General features: G+C 40.3%; 1 protein-coding gene across 1 annotated transcript; it reads right to left on the bottom strand.

The window, feature by feature from the left end:
• Nucleotides 1-3,578: 3,578 nt before the first annotated feature.
• Nucleotides 3,579-19,923, bottom strand: GTF3C3 (general transcription factor IIIC subunit 3). Its single transcript, XM_015867656.2, has 19 exons — nucleotides 19,699-19,923; nucleotides 19,227-19,329; nucleotides 17,444-17,628; nucleotides 17,103-17,226; nucleotides 16,477-16,668; nucleotides 16,059-16,224; nucleotides 15,015-15,162; nucleotides 13,639-13,711; nucleotides 12,703-12,804; nucleotides 12,267-12,370; nucleotides 11,516-11,687; nucleotides 10,882-11,084; nucleotides 10,564-10,665; nucleotides 9,513-9,648; nucleotides 8,645-8,882; nucleotides 8,151-8,341; nucleotides 6,991-7,115; nucleotides 5,259-5,411; nucleotides 3,579-4,501 (listed from the first exon to the last, which is right to left on the bottom strand). The coding sequence occupies exons 1-19, from the start codon at nucleotides 19,795-19,797 to the stop codon at nucleotides 4,379-4,381; spliced, it is 2,739 nt and encodes a 912-aa protein (XP_015723142.1). The 5' UTR covers nucleotides 19,798-19,923; the 3' UTR covers nucleotides 3,579-4,378.
• Between the last annotated feature and the right edge of the window lie 58 nt (nucleotides 19,924-19,981).

The raw sequence follows: 19,981 nt of genomic DNA, 5'->3' as shown, positions 1-19,981 counted from the left end.
ACTCCCAGAAGAAAAGGCAAGCCAGATCTTCTCACATAGACCTCTATGGAGAGCAGAATGAAGACCCACCCCCAAGCTCACCAACAGAAATGCCTGCCTGAGCTGGCCAGGAAATGAGCTCACCTGGGTGATCTGCAGCCCAGAGTCACCTGCGTGTGCCACAATGCATATCACTGCTGTAAACTGTATGCTGCAAAGATGTTACATTTTTGCTTTCATCACTTCTGCCAGTTCTTGAATAAGTCCCGGCAAGTGCTATCAAAACAAATCTCTTTGCAGACAGGTCAGGTGAATTGCTGAAAGCAGCCATACATCTGTGGCTAAATGCTGACGTGACCAGGACACAGAGGAACTGGCAGGACCGGCTTCTAATGATAAATGGTGTCAGAGTCACGAGAGAACAAAAGCCTTGGGCTATCTTAGCAGCATATAAGGAATTCATTAGGTGTGTGATGTTATACCTTTATAAAAATCAATGGAATTTGCTTCACTTCTCTTACTGCAGAACAACTAACTGGGAGAAGAGTGCTAGAGGTAGGTAACTTATTAAAACATAAGTTGAAGATGGTTTTAAAATTGACAGTGGTTGTGCTTCTTTGGACCAGCTATTTGCATCATGGCTTCCTCACCCATATGGACCTGCCAGTATAACCTAGCTTCAGTACAGGCGATGTTGAGCTCTGACCTGCTGCAGCAGAGCTGACTGCCATCTCCTTTGTCACCAATGGTATTACTTATTTCTGTGGGATCTATACATGTTACTGTCAATACTTGTTTAGTAAGGGAAGTCTTACGTACCTCTAGAGGCCAGGAGTCGCCTGAGGATGCAGTAGATTTAAGTCACCCTGCTCCTACAAAAATTTGGTCTTAAACTATAACTTTACACGATAGTAGCTCAGGCTAATTCTTAAAGACCTGATCTTAAAGAAACCTCCTTAAAGCAGATGGATATTGTAAGGAGTCAGGGTGGCTGAGCACTGTGAAAGCCAGCAAATATTTTTGATTCACCTGATCTTCATTAAATTGTGGAGCTGAAAAGCAGGCCTGTGCAGCACATCTTTAGATTCATCCCAGTCAAACTAGTTCCTTTGGAGATCATCTGGCACTCACTGCACCTGCTCCTTACAGTGACCTAGATGAGTTAGTATAACCTGTGTGCCTCCACCTCCAGAGCCCCCAGCCAAACAGCAGCCAAAACTAGATTAGTTTTGCTTGGTATTAACTCAAACTGGAGAGTAATCATAGTTGAACAAGTCTTCCAGAATGCTTTTAGCATTTAATACCTTTGCTTTTTAATGAACGAATCCTTACTGAATGTGTAAGTAGGTTGCCTAATGCTGCGAGAGAACAACACTCCGCTATTGTACTGCATGGCCTGTTAGCAGGGTAACAGAACCAACCAATCCCTTGTTTCCAACTGCGGGAGTTTTTACAGAGGCATAGTGGATCTCAAGGGCTGGTTCTTCACACATCCCTTGCTCCAGAATCCTCTGCTCCCTTTGGTACAATTTCATCTACAGTTACTTTATATATTGATAGGCAGAGTCTGATTATATGCCTGTTACCATTAAACTTAAATACCAATTTTGCATACTACCATTCCATTCTACATTCAACACATACTGTTGCTTCTTCTGCACTTTTTTTCCCCCCCAAACCACCAACAACACAGCACATTTGTGAAGTATTACCATACCACAGCCCCTCACAGCTTTAACACTATCTTAAGACATGGCTGGGTCTGCCTTAGCAAATGGTGCAGCTCTGTGGGTTGCACATAGAAAGAAATAGCTCTTCCAAATATCCAGGTCGTGTTCTAGATAGATTTTTACTTGTGATTTGATAGGACCAAATTACCAGAGAAACTGAGAGACAGTTCATTAGTGTTCAACCCAGAACTGGCAGTAGGAAGAAAACAGAGTTTCCTTTGTGCTAAGACAACCATAACGAGGCAAGTGATGCAATCACAGTGATTAAAAACGAAGGGTATACATTAGGAGCCTGTGTCCCTGTTAAAGGCACAGAAAAATGCTATTTCTTTATAAAAGATTTGGGTAAACTCACCAATTCAAATCCATTCAAGCATCAAAAGTCCATAATAAATGTGATCTTGTAATTCTACTCTTTATACACAGTAACTGCCAAGAAGATGCACAGTAAATTAATGCTCTGCTGCCATCTGCAGGATCAACAGTTGAGGTCTACATTGGAAGCTTTTCCATTGTGGCTGGTAGTTGCTAAGCCAGATAGTCACCTGTTACACTATATTCACAGTATTCAAAAAATAACCTGAGCATTGCGGCTTAGGGGTTTTTTTGCTACTTTTTTTCCTCCCCATGAAAAACTGCCAGTGAACATGGATAATGGGTAGCTTTCCACAGTCTTCAATAAGTACAACTGAATCGGTATTTGGATCTCAAAACAAGCAGCAAATGCTTTCACAGGCAGTCACTTACATACGCCTTTAGAGTCTTATATAAAATACCTCTTTAGCAATAAAAAGCTAACAAATGCCACGATTAAGCCAAGTAGTTTGGTAGCATATGTAATAATTGACTGAAACTGTTACTAATTCTTCTATTTTATGAAATACATCAGCAATAGGACTCTGAGTGCTTTAGACTCACTTGTGGAAAAAAGTAATGCAAAGGGAAACTGCATAGTGGACCTCTGGCTTCTGTTTTCAAAGCATTAGTACAGCAATGAGTGCTGAGGACTGTGACCCCTGGTACATGAAAAGCCTTTTCCATGTGAAGACAGAGGAGATATTCACTGCAAGAAGGGAAAAAAAAAAATGAGAAGAGTTGCAAGATGTGAAGAGACTGATAAACAACAGGGAAAAGTTAAACTGAGAGTTTTTACACCAAGCTGATATAATAACGTCCCATTTGTACACACATCATGAGTCAGCAGAAGTTTACATAGCAAACAGTTGGTGTCACACATGGTGATGAAATAGCACAGAGTACAAAATGAAGCAGAGGTGATGGACTCATTCACTGCACAGAATCAGAGAATAAACTGGGTTGGAAGGGACCTCAAGGATCATGAATCCCTGCCAGAGGGATTAGGTGGCCAGTAGGGCCACCAACCTCTACATTTAATACTAGTCTGGGCTGCCCAGCCTGCCCTCTTCCTTCAGCATTTTTCTATATGTTGGGCTGACACATAAACTAAAAAAACATTTTAGTTATTTCTGCAAATTTAATTTACCAGAGTACTTGGATTTGGACAGTGTTTCCTTGCTAATCTGGTAAACCAGTCCTAGCAAATAAGCCGTGCTTTCCAGAATTGGTGAGACTTTCATGGTATTTGATGGTATTTTTCATGGTATATCTCTGTGTTCTCAGTATGGCCCAGCACTTCCCTACCTAAGTGGACATGCAATATATCGTTATGTAATACGTGATCTGAGATAGAATTGCCTTAGCTTTAAAATCAGCACAGACAATTCCACAGGACTCATTTCTGAATCACTGACTGAAGCGTGAAACACAAACACACAAAAGAGAGCTGAAATAAAAAGCAATTAGCTGTTATAGGGTAAATAATAAGAGCCTGGGAAGCAACATCATGGCTTGATTTCTATTCAGCATTCCTTTTCAGCTTTATTTTGCTTTAGCACCAAACCTCGCCTATACATCCATATAGCTATATCACCCTTATTGCTCTCTTGCTAGGCTGGGAGCTGCCTGCTTCTACCACTCTGTGCTGCTGTTCATCTGTCAGAACTACTTAAAAATCCAGACCATTTGCAACATTCAATAACAACCTATATGATATTATTACATTAATTTTTTCTGTTTGGTAGCTTTATTATTATTTTTTTCCTAAGGAAGAGTAAACAAGCATCATTAATGTCAGAATTTTTATTAACAAGTTCAGAAGGACCAAAGTAACATGGATTTCAACCCTGCAGTAGAACAGCTGCTAGGAATATGAACTCCTAGGAATACTGAACACATAAATGATCTCTGAATTACTGAGTTCTCCAACCTGAACAGATCAGTACGAGCCCATTTCTTTCCTCTTTGTTACAGTACAACCTTCCTCGTAAGTATTTGTAGTATTGCATGTGGTACATTTTTCTAACCAAAATATTGGACTTCAGTTTTCACTGTTTAATCCTATGCAAAAGATCAAGCAGTTCATCAATGTTTGTCAGCCTTGTGCTCAGAACAACCTGTTTCCATCCATACGTGATGTAGCTCAAATGTCCGAAGTAGAAAACATCTATGTACAGCACACAAACTATAGACAGCACAAGTCCCATCTTTGAGCACATACAGAAGAAGATGTATACGAAACCAGTTTCTCCAGCAGTGCGTGATGCAAGAGTTAATACAAAGAGTAGCACTTCTACCTGCCACAAACTTGGTCACACAACTACGTACGTATATAACATCTTCTGAGCCATTCTGGTATTTCCACTGCTGCGATAAATAAGTGACAAGTTAAAGGCTGTATCTCTTCTCAAGTCTGTCTGATCAGTTTCTATTCCCTGTAAAAATAACGAACAGTTATCTATATGCAAAGATGGTTTAAAAGTGAAACTTAAGTAGCAGTTAGAGTACAATCTAATCACATACAATAGTTTACACAGACACTCAGGTGTATAGAAACTAAAGCAGAATTTCTTGTGCCCTCCCTTTGTAATGAGTTTCCCCTTGTTACTAATCACCAACGAACTGTATTAATGATATACTGAAAGCATTGGCTGTAAATTAGGTAGCCAAATCATAAAACAGTGAAGTACTACCCAAACTTGTACTTGTAGGTAGTATATTTGTGACAATAACCAGGGTATGAATGCTACTTTATCTTTTTCGTGGTCAAAATAACGCTGCTTTGAACTCCCAATAGCAACTATCACCAACATTTCTCCATTTACCAATCTTTCCCATCTTGTAAGTTTTCTACCTGCTCATGCCAAAGCAAGGCAACAAACTTCCAGTCACAAAATACTGCATGCATTATGAATTAAGTTCAGCTACTTGTTCAGGTAAAGTTTGGCAACCTTTTTTTTTTTTTCTTTTTGCTGCTAATTCAAGCCTATTAGTACATCCCTCAAAATGTATATCTTGAAAATTAACACATGCGTAACTGTGTAGCAGGTGACAATCAGATCTGGGTTTTCAGTGTCAGAAAATTCCAACACAAATTGTTCTCAACTACACAGATCTTACATACTTAACTATGGCTGAGAAACTAGCATTGACCTGACTGCTTATAGCATGCAGCTCGTAGGGATACGGTACCTCCAAGGTGAGAGGAGGAAGCTCAAGTACTTTTTGATAATAGTGGATCGCCAGATGCAGTAGCCCCAGCTGGTGAAGGCCACGGCCAAGGTTGTAGAAAGTTTCTTGACATGGTCCACGTAGGTCCAAATAGCGATGAAGGAAGGAGAATCCCTGTACACATTTTATGCACATGGTGAACATTCCCATTAAGAAGACAGACATAAAATATACCGGAGAAAAGGTGTTTTAATGTGCACGTGGTCTGGTCATTGCCCAAGGTTTGTATGATGCTAAAAAGATGAATGGCCCTATACCAGAACTGCCTCCAATACGAGACAAAAGGAATAAATAAAGATAGGTTATGATATTAAAATGCAGTGTTTTATTTTACACTGAAGGAGTCTTGCGGGAAACTTAGGAAGGATAGGCAGAAGAGAGGAATTCAGAAGGGAACAAAACAGAGCAGAGTTTCCCATCCTCTCCCATGCAGAAATTTACACTGCTTTCTACTACTGCTTTGCAATGTGCCAGTTCCATTGCTAAAAGTGGCCTTTCTTTCATGGATGGTGTTGTGTTGGCATACAGAGAAGATAGATCTGTCAACATGAGGAATTAGTTCAGAAACTAGCAGCTAATGATCTTGCCTTATATCACTAGCATCTTCCTCTGGCTGAAATATTTATCAACTACAATAGGAGCAGGAGAGGATGTAAAAATAAAGTGTCATGAAAGAAAATACTGAGAGAGAAAAACAGGGAAAAGTATTGCCAGAGGGTAACATAAATAGGACACTGTTCAATTAGGTTGTAAAGGAGAACGCAGCAGCCCAGATAGGAAAGGCAGGCTGACTACAGAAAGAAGTGGCTGAAAATACTAAAATTACGTCCAAGTTTGAAAACTTAAAATACCCAAAGTTGGATATTAACGTTATTGATCTTGTTTTAGAGAGGTCTGCAGCTTTTATCAAAATCTATGTAAAAGACAAGCTGTTAAAAGCCTAGAAAAGTCTGAGAGCTTAAGGTCAGAACCACATTCTGCCAACTTTGAGCTCAGAGGCCACAGAAGTTAAAAGGAATTCCAAGTTAATGACAAATGCTTAAGGAGGGTAAAGGGAATGACTTTGAAGACTCCATCTGGGCATAATCAGCTTGTGGTTTGTAACTGCTGCTAGCAGGTCAAAGAAAAACATGGATAAAAAAGCTGAAAAACTGAGGATAGCCTAAACTGGAATTTGCAGTGAAAGCGATGCAGAACCACAGCACCAAAAGGAGGAAGAGAAAAAGATGATAGGAAAATAAACAACTACATTTAACACCTTCCAAGTGTGGAAAGTCTTAAGAAAGCTATCAGTTTGTGACATATCCATTCAGGATATGTGGCATAGATTCCACTCTGAGGCACTTCTTCAAAGCTGAATAACAAGTCAAACAAAACAAAAAGAAAAACAAGGAATCAAATCCAATCTGTAGCCATCAAGACTGGAATTACTGATGTTTCACAAACATCGGTGGCTACTAATGGAACCACTGTGTAAATACCATAGAATAAGCTACCTTTAGGTAAGTGAAGATGAGATTCAGACCAAACAGAGTTCAGAAGCATACTCATCTGTATTTGTGTTTCACTATTTCTTTGTAGCAATACTGTATTAATCAGGAGCAGTTATTTACACACAACATGTTGCAGTCCTACCTGTCTCTAAATACAAAGCCAGGACAATCTATTGGTAACAATAATCATATTAATTTACCTGTACCAGAAGAGCGTGCCTTTTCAACACATACTTCTGAGAAGCCATGTGGATGAAAGTTAAACCAATGCAAAGACTGTAGAGAGGTTCATCTGGGTTTGCACGAAAGGCTTGCACGTACTGTCCTAAAAGCAAACAGCAAATTTAAACTGTGAGCTAAGGAAAAAATATCAGCCTAATATATATATTAACATAATATTAAATATATATTATTATTATTATTATATGGATTATAATCATAATATATATATATATAATTATTTATAATAATGAATATTAAAACCTATATTTGAAAAAAAATAGCACTAAGAAATTGTTACATTTTCAGCACTCCTGGGATTCCGAAGGAAGAATACAAGCTGTGAAGTGAAAATGTCAACAAAAAAGAAAGAGGCACAGAAAGCAAACAAGGTCCTTGCTAGGATTTAAGTCTTGGATGTGTGGGGAATTAGCACTGCATGCAACAGACAGGTTTTGGAAGTTCCATTTCATTAATTTAGTTAAGCTGTCTGTTTATGCAGCTGGAATAAAGAGAAAGAAAAAAAACAATTATTCCCAAATGTATCAAACACTGCAAAACAAACCAGAGTAATTAAAAAAAGCATTGTTTAAAAGCACTGGAAAGATAAACGACATAGTGACAGAAGACTGTCTCTAGCACAGTGAGACCCTTCGGCCATGACTAAGACTTTCATGCACTAGAGTGAAGACAAATAATTGTTACTACTGAACATAAAGGGAACATGCATCTCCATCTCCAACAGATCTGCTATGGCGCTCGGAGTCACCTTGAAGCAGTAGGGTTACTTCCAAGGCCTGTCTGAGATTTTCAATAATCATTCTTTGCTATTTCAGTTATTCTGGTTTTATTACTTTCATTTATGCTGATGTTTATTACCATTAGCCCTCTTATCTTTATGAGTTGGTTATCTTTACAATGTATGCTAAACCTGAACAAAAAATCAGCTTAATTTTTATCAGCAAAACCATACTGATGCTTTGATATGGTACAATACACTCAAAGTATCAGGTTAACACTATGAAGCCATGCAGAACTTTCTGATATATAAAGAAATTACTTTAAGAAAACTGGTTTTTATCTGTTAAAAAAAAAGAGTATTCTCTTATGTTTGTTAAAATTAGAAGATGAATGATATTACCAAGAGCGTGCTTGAAACTGCCAGACACAAATGCATTATGCCCATTTAGGACACACAACACGTGATTATCAGGATTTTTCAGCATTAAGCGGAGACAAAAGCGATGGTGACGGACATCCTGAGACTGCATAGTAACTTGATTGAAGATGTTCCACAGCTGAGGTTTATTGACATTTTCCATTACCATTATTCTACAGAATGAAAACCACAGGAGAAATTAGGAAATGCTGTACAGTAAATACTACACCTGCAATAAAAGCAGCTTAAGTGACTGAGGGAAAACTCACAAAAGAATTAAAGGATTTGGACAAATCAAACAACCTACTGCATTATACATTATTATTATCAGAATCTCCATTAGCTTCAGCAGGCTTATCTGTTTCAGATAAAGCTGAAAAGCGTTAGCCTGACCTCCTTCAGAAATCCAGCGGTACAACTACAGCCTTGGAGGAAGTAATCAGAGAACAGATCGTTCTGCCTGCTCAGTTCCCTACCTGATATAGTTATACGCTTTTCTGAAGTTCTTGTCCAGAATTGCAGCTGAAAGCCCGAAGTATTCCAGCTCCTTGCGCTTCTGTCTGTCATCGTAAAATGAGTAATATTCCAGCGAGGAATCTACTAGCAGCTCAGCCTCCTTGTACCGGGAGAGGTCGCACAGGGAATATATAGCCTTCATGAGAAGGTTCCACCAGTCATCCTTTGTCAAAACACTCGTGAGAACAGCAAAAATGGCTGAAAATATTGAAGGCAGTAAGTCAAGAGAATTGAAACAAGAGAGAAACTCTTTTAAGCAAACAAACATGCATACATCAAACTGATCTCAGCATTAACTGGCAAAATAAATTATTTACTTCTTTTTTTTTCCCCTCAGTTTAAGAGCAGTTTATAAAATACAAGCAAAAAGCAGGCAAAACTTGGGAACTAATGATAAGAAACACATCTTGAGTTGTGAACACAGCACAGGAATGCATTCATGTTACTCCTATTCAAACAGTGCTTAAGAAACTGTAGTCTGGTTTCACTGCCTGTTCAGTTCAATAAGCGCGTGGCTCTTAGAAGAGATACAACATAATATTTCTGTTATTTTCTAGAGCTGTGTGCATTTCATACTTGTGCTGAGAGGAACGTTGGACCAGATGGCCTCTGTATGTCCTTCTCTATCTAAATTATTCAGTTACTGTATTATTTTTCTCTGAATGAGCATTGTTCCCTGAAGATGTATTACCTCACATTTGCTGCCTTCCTTGTCCTAGAAATACAACAAGGTCTGCATGGATTCAGCATGCAAACTACTAACATGTGTTTCATTTTCAGGATAGAGAAGCTAACCTTGTTGTTTTGTTTTTAATAATCATTTGTTACCTTTCGCATCACAGTTTGCTGCCTCCTGGTCGTCGTTGTCAGAAATTTTATTCCTTGGCACCTTAATAAGGTAGAGGTGTCTCTCCCCAGACTTGGAGCTAGATATCAAACACACCTGAGCTCTGCTCATTGCTACCTAGAGACAAATTTAAGGGCAGCATTTCAGATAACATTAATAAGTAGTATCTCAAATGCAGTGTGTTATGGCCATGCTCACACAGCCTGCCAAAACTGTCTGCAGCTTAGAAATGCCACAACAGAGCAAGATCACACAAGATAATATTCCCAACAGGTACTGACTTGCACTTCACTGCAAACTGGGCTATGCAGAAGACAGACAGAAACTCCTGCAATGACTTTACGACTTCTCCTGGGATTGGAACATCCCTGTGCATGTTCAGATCACAACTATTTGCACAGAGGCATAAAAAAAACGACACCATTCTGTCAGTATCAGTTCTAGAAGGATGTGGACAATCAGCTATACAGTCACTGTAATAGAACAGAACTGGCTCTAACCAAAGAGCTAAATGCAAGGTTTAAATATTCCCTGCCCTCACTTCCGAGTGAAAGAAGGGAAAATAACTAAGTAATGCAAGATAGCACTGCTGTATTTGTTAACTAAATAAATTCTTCCTTGTGCATTAAATAACGTGATGGATTATATAATTCAAAATGAAGTTACTAAAATACAATCAAGTATCTAAACAAAAGTAAATTAGAAAAAAGCATTATGTTGACTTCTAAATAGGTAAGATGCAACTTTTGTACTCGGCATGTTCTCTGTATATTCAGAAATAGGGACTTGAAATCAGCGTGCTGAGAATTATACTCACAAATGATGCTCTGTTCTAAAGAACACAGGCAAAAAACAACAGCATTACAGGCCCCGAGCATTAACAGGCTCTCCACAGGATTTTCATCCAACTAAATTATGAAGACTCTTGCATACCAAAACCACTAGTTTTCCTCCTAAGTTTGTTTGTCCCTTGTCTTAACCCAACTTGCAGCTGTCTAGTTTCGTAAAGCGTAACTGTAAAGACTGGCTCACCTTCAACAGCATCGCCAGCATCGTCAGTAAAGTGTCTACGTAGCCATACATTTTGCCTTGGGAATGCAACAGCGTAGAACGATGGAGGAGTAACTTTAATTCCTAGGTAACATCAAGTATCATTATTCAACCACTCACAAAGAAACAATTTATGAAACAAACAATTATTAATGCAATACGGAATTAATAGAATGGTAAAATCTTCTAGAAAACTGCATGTGTCAATCTCTCATCCTACACCATTAACATCTTTGAATGCTACCATAGTCTGTCAAACACAACATACTAAGCTGGAAGCCAAGAAAATACCCTTCTCACCTGCTGGGCAGCATTAGCATCTTGAGCCAGCGTATCTGGATCATACATTTGTTCCAGAGCCTCCAGAGCTTTCTCAGGCCGGCCCAGTTGCTGCTGTAGTGTTGAAAGTGAGATCCTCGCATCCAGATGCAATGGAGCAAGATCAACAACCTTAGCGTAGCTCTCTGCGGCACGCTCCATGTGTCCCAAAGCCTTCAAGCACTCTAGATATACCATACAAAACACCATACACTTAAATGGCAGACAAAGAAGATTAAACACTAGCAAAATAGTTGACGTACTTTACAGATGCTCTTCTAGTTAAAACCACTCAAAACATGTATTATTATAGTGCAAATATTCTGAAATAAGCAGTGATGCATCTATAGTTCCACTTAAGCATCATCAGTCAATACAAAATAGAATGTGGATGCTGTTCAACTAGACGAAAATAAAGCTGAAGGTAATTTCAGTGTGTAACAAGAACAAAACCCTCCTACGCACGGTTGTCATAATAAACTCCAGTTACAGTTTTGCAAGTACCAAGTTCAACGTATGTATCTAAATTCCAGTGATCTTAGATAAAGTTCTCTGGAAATGCTCAGTGCTGTGCTACCATCTCTCAAGTACCACGTTTTCAGCAGCCCTCCTTAACCTGCGTGCCGAAGCCAGACGACAGCCAAGTTGTATCGTTCGGAACAGACGAGGGCGCTCAAGAGAGGCAGTGCTGAGTTGTATTCTCCAACATCCAGAAATGCTTCCGCAACGTCCAAATACAAGTCGCCCATTTCTTCTGGATTTTGTTCCACCAGAGTGGTCAAAAGAGGCTTTAAAAGCAAGCAAACAAACAAAATACTAAAACCCACAGTCACCAATAGCACTGCTTTACAATCTGCTTTCAGAAGCTCCTTTTTATGCTATAATTTTTATGCACTTTGCATTTTGAGCCATACTTCTATTACTTCAATATGACTTTAGAAGTGAAAAATAAAGATCTGAATTTCACAACTGCTGAAAAAGCCACATGTTACTGTTCCAGACATTCTGCATCCTACTCATCTGTACCTTGCATAAAAGCATTAAGATTTATCGGGGCTTTTAAACAAACTAAAGGTATGTTCCTCAGTGTTTCAGACTCAGTAGTGTGGTCCCAGGCCTAACATAGCCCACTGGCTTTTATTTACTTCCATATTTCCATTTACTTTCATATTTCCAGCTGAAGGCATAACATGTAAGGCCAAAAGCAGCATTTCTGCTACTAGAGGTTTGCCAGGTGTCTGTCTTGCAGTGGGAGGAAAGCAAAACGAATCTCCAAAGCCCTCTCAATGACCTCAGTCATATAGTCACAGAAAAAACTATTTGCTTTGTTAATTTGTCCCCTGACTTCTGAGTTTGTTTCTACTTACGTTGAGAGGCTCTAGGATGTTCAAATGCACCAAGCACACCATCAGCTTGACTGTGATGTCTATGGGAACCCCTTCAGGTATACAGCAGGTAACTTTCTCCTCAGCTGTGGAAAGAAAAAAAAAAATATCTCTCTGGGCCCTCAAGCTTTAGCAACCGTTTCACAGAGCCCCACGTCTTCTCCAGACTATGGTGAGCTCCAAAGAGAAGAACACATTCTCAGACTCTAGCAAATGTTGGTGTAGGCCTACCCCTCTTCCTTTCTTTCATAAAAGTAAATTCTGAGTAAGGAAGACAGTATGCAGGTAACCTTTCCTAGATTTAACCCTATTGTCCTACTGCTAGAAACTCTCATGGTTTTGCTATGATTCCAATCTGATTCCTGAGTATATGATCAGTTCATAGACTTGTACTACATTCAGCAACTTAACTACTTACATGCAGAACTCAATTCAGCAACCGGATCACCTTGGGGATCAACTTGGTTGTCAGTCACTGCCTCCCGGCCTTCCTGAGTTTCTACCACTGCTGCTGCGTCATCTTAAAGGGAAAGAGATTACCCTTAGTATCACCGGCTATGCCTAAAATTACTTAATTGTGAATCCACACTTGACTGGTAGTTTACTCTTGTTTAAAACTGAAAAGCAGACATTCTTTTGAAGGACAACAGAGAGAGAAGCATTCAAAAACAAAAAGCTGAAAACAGAATTGTCTTATACCTACGATGGATGGGGACTGGATTACTAAAACAACTGTCCTGTTCAATTACAGAACAGACTGTCTGCTTCAGAGCTGGCACACTGTGCCCAAACAGAAACATCTTTAGACTTGAGCGATGGCTTTCATCAAACAGATTTCTTAAAGAGGACCTGTTTTACTCAAGTCAAAATTGCAGACCAACATCCATAGGTATTCGTGTATCACAACATTCAACTCTTCAGGAAAAAGAAGTATAATTTACAGAGTATTAGTTTCAGGTCAAAGCTTGATATTCTTGAGAGTAGATAACACAAAGTTTATCCAACTTTTTTTCAGAAGTTGTTTAGCTGGCAGGAATAACTGGCCTGCCATAATCACACAGAGGAATGTTTAGAACTTTAAAAGGCCTCCAATTGCAGGGAAAGTAGTCCTCGACTCTAATGAGTCACCAGGGCTAATTGGACAGCAGAGTAACTCCTCGGAGAATGTTGAGGTCACGCAATGTAACTCATTAAAGACACTGAAGAGTTTCAAAAGCGAAAAGCCTGTCAATGTGCATCAAAACATACCCACGAGTTGAAAAGGTAATGGAAAAATGTCACACTAGACTAACAGAAGAAAAACGTCATATCAGATGAACAGGAGGGTCACACTAACCGCTTGTTAACTATTTACCTTTTTTCTCCTCAGAGGGACTTTTTTCTGATGCTTTCCTTTCAAGTACAATTCCTGCATAATCAGTAATAACCTAAAATAGAAGAGTAACTCAGATCATTTTAAAGACTTTAAGGATATATGCAGCTGTCAGCCTACACAGCAGGTTCTTCAGATACTGCAGAAGCTGTGGGAAGAAAGGCAGCCTTCATTTCACTTAGGGTCAGCTCATTAGTATGGGGTTTCATCACCCTAAGTCAAAAATCAGACAGACTAGTCAACACTTTCACTTGCCCACAGGCTGCGAAAGGGGAAACAGAGAAGTGCAAAGGATTGCAGGTCTAAGATCCAGTGCCATTCGGTGTTTTCATTCAATAGTTGTGAAGTAAATACTTAAGTAATAATTACCGTTGCCAAAACAAGAGTGTCAAACACACGGCCCTCCGTTTACTAGCTCAAATACAGATTCAGCTGTCTAAGGAACAAGAAACACCATCACAGCACAAGACCCGAGAAGAACCACCAGAAAGAAACACAGAACAGTTCTACAACTGAGTACTCTATTAACAAATCTAGTACCCAAATACTGAGTACAGAGAATTAGCTGTTTACATTTTTAAAACTAATAAGAGGGACAGGGAAGAGTCAGTAGAACTGTCTGTAGGCTTGTAATGCTTTACGCTGACAGAGAACAAAATAAAACCTTACATAGGAAAAAAAAATGAAGTAAATTGATATCAGCAAATAAGAACGTTTAGAAGGAGAAAGTCCCAATTTTTAGTGGCTCTTCACTATATTTGGAAGTGTGTAATAATGGTCAGATTGTTACAATGTTCTTCTCAAAGCCAGACCAAACCAAATAGGAAATAGATAAAGAAACGAGGGGTAATAACTGCAAGAATGAATTGGGAATAGATATGTGACCTTCCCCCATTCCTTAAGTCTCAGAGTTGAGTTCCAGTGTTCTGGAATGTGTGCCTGATATTTAAAGCAAAAATTATTAGTTATAACTCAGCTATATCAGATAAAGCACAAGTATCTGTGTGCGAAGCATTAAGGCATTTGGTGCCACTCTTGTAACCTTAGAGAACGCCCTTTGCTGGTAGTACAACAGACCCCCACATCAGCTCATAGCTGTCCTCTGGCTACTGAGGTTATGATAGTTGTAGAGAAGGAAAGAACAGATCCCAGAACTTAAAATGTGGCACAGCAAATGAGTCTTACCAGCCCCGGTGTTAACTTCAATGCTGATTACTACAGAACTAATTGGAAGCCCTCTGATCTGCTCTATTAGTACAGAAATATGACTGTATTTAAGAACTACAGGATTATAAACTGTCCATCCTGTGTGGCAGAGTTGCTGAACACAACAGACAAATGCATGTAATTGTACATACCGCCAATGCTTTGTCGTACTGCTTGGAGGAAATATACAGTTCAGCAGCAATATTAACGTCTTCCACGGAGACCAGGCTCTGATGTTTAGTAAAGGCTTCTTCTATGATCTCAATAGCAGAGGCAGCATCATTGGCTTCATAATAACTCCTAGGAAACATAGACATGAGATACTAAGTATCTGAGATAACTGACAAGACATACTTTCATCATAAGCAAAAGGTTTTTTGTATTTCTTTGCTTTTACTTTAGTTAATTAGCAGAGGTTGCTCCAAAAGTAATGCCTCCTATTTGCTTCCATGGAAACTACAAAAGATACAAAGAACACAGCAACGCTACTTGATAGAGCAAATCCCCACTTACAAAACACTATTTTTCAATGCAGGCACCACTAGCTCTGCATTTTTATTAGCAATAAACAAGAGCCTGTGTGCCACATTTATAAAAATCCACATGGAATGAGGTTTAAAGGAGCTAATTTACTTAGAGCTATAAGAGTCACACATTTAACCATCAACCTCCTCTGCCATAGGCTAACTTCTATGACTTGATCTGCACCCACCTGCAGAAAAGGGGAGGTGGCAGATTTCTGCTACTCCAGTGACGAATCAGAAACCATACATACTATTGTGCTGAAGACTGCATTTCACATTGAGCAGTTCCTTCCATTTAGAGTTGATGGGAGTAACAGGTTCTGAGTCTCTAGCGATATTACACAGATACAACAATGTACTGTATTTGTATACAGCAGTATACTACAGGGGGTTTCTGGTCATCAATATTTGTACTTTGCTCTCCTACTGTAAGAATACAATGCTTCTGTGATGATGCACTCACTGTGTACAAAATTATTCCCACATGTCAGGAGCTGGAAACATCACGGTACATGAGGGGTGCGTGCTTGCATGTTTGTCATACCCAGCAGATACACCTGCATGCCCTGATTTCAGCTGCATACCCAGCCTGAATCAGCACAAGAGCTCAGTAACACCAGACTTTGAGAAGCTTTGGGAAACCAAATCACACCATTTTGAAGTCCAACTTACTTTGCCATGTCTCTAGCCAACTGCATAAAGCGCTCTCCATCGGAGGGAGCCAGAAGGTTCAAAATACGCCTGTAGCCATCCATAGCCAACTTGTGTTCCCCCAGCTGCTCATACAGGCTTGATCTCTCCCATAGATAACGCACATTGGTTGGGTCATACTTCAAAGCTGTAACAAGAAAAATCATGCTAGTAGCCAAGCTGAGAAAAAAAGCAATAACAGATTTCATATTCATCTACTGCACTGCCAAAACCATGGCAAACATCAGCAGTTTCTAAGTAGATAACAGAGAAAGCAGTATTTACATCCTGAGGGAAGCAAACCAGACCAACAAACTAAATCAGAACGCAGAAGAAAATGTAGCGACTGTTATCAGCACCTAACATTCGCTTTAGAATATTAAAATTACTGCTACAATACCTTTTGCATAGCAAAAAATAGCCTGTTTAATATTGTCCTGCTCCAGCGACATCTCTGCCAGTCTGACCCACTCCTCAGTATTACTAGGGTTTAAGTGAGCAGCAATCAGTTCAAACTGTAATGACTTCTCCATATCACCCTGGTCTTCATAGATCATGGCAAGAGTGGAGAAAGGCTCATGGGCAAGAGGAGCTACAAAAAGACAAAGAGAACAGTTAAGAACTATTGTTTTAAGAACTACACGAAAGCAAGTAACTTGGCTTTCTTCCAGCTACCAGAGCTATATGAAACACCAACATCACTGCTTCAATTCAGAAAACACAATTTGCAGACAAGTTGCCAATTTATTTTACATAAACCATTAACAGCTCTCCGTGTTTTCCTTCCAGTTCCACAAAGACAACAGCAGTGATGTGTAAAAAGCTGCAGAATTAGGGTGCTGCTTTCTTCTCAAAAGCAAAACTGTGATGGAAATGCACTGCATACTGTTAATTTCACACTAGTTACACAACGACACCCCTTGTGCCAAGCATTTTTCTCACTGGGGAAGCAACAATGAATTTCCTGAAACACGTGGCAATTTCATCCTATTTCTGAAACCAGAATCTTCTACCACTCTAAAATACCTTGTCGAATGATCTCCATGCACATCAGAATAGCCTCCTCACGTTCTCCTCGAGCAAACCTGATATTGGCTTCTCCCATTAAACCCCTCAAGGCACGAGGAAGTTTGCTGCGAGGCCTTTTCTCCTAAATGGAAAAGAGAAACAATTTCTACCAACGATTCACTTATGTCTACATTCAGGAGACCTCAGTTGTGCTTCACACAGCCAAACAGCCAACTATTGCAGTGCGAGTGGTGTAAAAATGATTTTCATAACTGACTAAGTAACTCTAGACAGAACACAAATAAAATCCAGATACTTCATGAAATACAGAGCAGTTCAGTGAAGGTTTAAATACTTGCTTTCATCATTTTCTTGGTCTCTCGGTTCAGTACCATCTCCAACACAAAAACATCTCCAGCTGTGGGTTGCTCGGTAGTTTCTTCTTCCTCTTCTTCCTCTTCATCCTCCTCCTCATCTTCATTTTCCCCAATCATGGACGCAAAGACCCGATGCACAGATTTACTGACGCCATCTGCAGTTTCTCCTGGTTGAGAAGTAACAGAAAAGGTTTATGACACTCCCAAGTCTGCTACATTATCAGGACAAGTGCACAGAAAAGAGAATTCTTCACAATTAGCAGCCTACTTGAGAGAGCTATTCTGTAAGAAAAAGGCCTTCAGAAACGTAGACTTTTATGCAACTGCCTGTATTTTCAAATACGATATCATTCATCAGCGGTGCTCAGTATCCCACAGCTTCTAACATTTTCTGGATATTTGATAAGGAAGCATGGGAGAACGCACAGAACCGAGCAGCAGTTTATTCAGCTCTCCTCCAGAAGAGAAGCAATTTTCAAGCACTGTGGATGGAACAAAGCTTTTCAGCTGGAGAGGCTAAGTGAGCAGACCATTACACTCAACAATAAGGCAGTGCTCAATTATCAGAAGTCATTCACAATGAGATCCTTTAAGCACTCTGCCCATGACAATGAGTACATTTTAACCCACGGAAATGCAAAATCGAGATAATTGACATAACTCCAGAAAAAATAAACAACAAAGTTATTTAATGCAAACAAATGTATAGAGCTGTATGTCCGAAATGAAGATGCTTAAAGCACATAATATTAAAACCTTTCATTACCAACTTAACCTGGGGTCATAACTGCTCACAGATCGATTTCCAGACAAAAAGGACTGAAAGCAATCATTTTCTGCATGCTTCTCTTCATCTGACTGCCAACAAAACATTGCAAGATGGGGAACTGGGCATTTAAAGGTTTGATAAAGGTACGTTCTTATTACAAAGGTGGTACTGGAAAATAAACCTATTGCCAAAGGGTTAGAGGGACCTGGGATAATACACCTGGATTTATACCTTTTACAGCCCTTTAAATGTCACAGATTCATGGAATCAGAGAATGGCTAAAGTTGGAAGGTGCCTCGAGGATCAAGTTCCAACCCCCATGCCACAGGCAGCATTGTTCAGATACATTGTTGTTTTAATTCTTATTCACTATTTCATTCAATACTCAACACTAAACTTTCAATATTCTTATTGAATACAATGCTGTATTTATTCTGACTTGTATATTGTCTAAAAACCCAGACTATCAAGACTTCTGCTCCTCCCCCATACAAAACAAAGAGTTTTTAACTTTATTCTACTTATATTTCACCTCTGAACATCAAAGTGATTTCAACGCTGAACTTTTCTAACATTTTTCCTTTGAATATCTTAAGTCTGTTTCTTCCAGTAACTCTTCACACAAATAAAAGCAATAAATACTATCACTGCATCCTTGATTCTACAAACTGCTTTTTAGACTCTGCAATAAGAGCAGAAGGAACATTATGTGATCAGGATTTGTTTCCTCTCTGATAAAAGACATGTGACAGAGCAGGGGGAATACAGAGCATAAGACCGAAGCAGCGAGGACATCCCACAGCAGTACAGATGATCCACCCCCTTTTGACCAGCGAACAAAGTTAAAGCCTACATATGCATAGGAACATCCAACACAAGCACGCACCATAACGATGTGCTTCAATACCCACAGGTCGAGCAGAACCAGGCTTTTGGAGAAGGTCAACCATTAGTTTAGAATGTATTTTTGGCAGAAACCATCACAGTGATATTTACCGTCTGTTTCATCCTGACTCTGGGACTTCCCAGCTGCCTTTCTGGATGAAGAGGGAGCATCTATGTCGTCGGTGTTCTCCTCACCAGATGCATTCTCAGTGTCCTATACACACCAATAACATTACTAACCAGCTTCCCCTGATGTTCAAGATTAGCATTCAGACCATAGGTTTCAGCTTTGGCACTGCGTGTGAAACAGGTGTGCTGAGTGCTGTATTTCAAATTAATTAAACAAAAAGCTCAGCAACAGCTGCTTTCGGATGTTCGCATTCTAACCAGCAGCTTCAGAGCAGCACGAGGTTCTCCCTGATGGCAGCTGTCCCTCGGTGCCACGGCCCCACCACGTACCTGCAGGCCCTGGCAGCCAGCAGCGGCACACCCCGATGACGCCCCACCGGCACCCTCTGCCCGGGCCCGCCCAGCTCCCCCCGCCGCCTCCTCCCAGCCCGGGTCCCCTCACAGGCCGCCTGACCTTCTCGCGGCTCTTGCGCTCCTCCCGCCGTCGCTCGAACTCCTCGAAGGAGATCTTCCCCTCCAGATAGTCGATCAGCTCCGGGCTGAACCCCGACATCGCGCCGGGACGGCCGGGGGAAGCTCTGAGGGTTGGACGCGGTGCTTCGACTATGGCGCCCGCCCCGCCCCGCGCCTCGCACTCGGGTTCCGCACTGCCGCGGTCCGGCTCCCTCAGGCCGTGCTGCCTGCGGAGCTCCGCCGGTGCAGAGGAGCCGTTGCCGGCTTGTCACATAACAGCGAGG

Source organism: Coturnix japonica, chromosome 7 (genome assembly GCF_001577835.2).
Source record: "Coturnix japonica isolate 7356 chromosome 7, Coturnix japonica 2.1, whole genome shotgun sequence".
Classification (NCBI taxonomy): Eukaryota; Metazoa; Chordata; class Aves; order Galliformes; family Phasianidae; genus Coturnix; species Coturnix japonica.
Note: the sequence above shows the minus strand (reverse complement) of the source record. Positions and strands in the feature narration are given on the sequence as shown.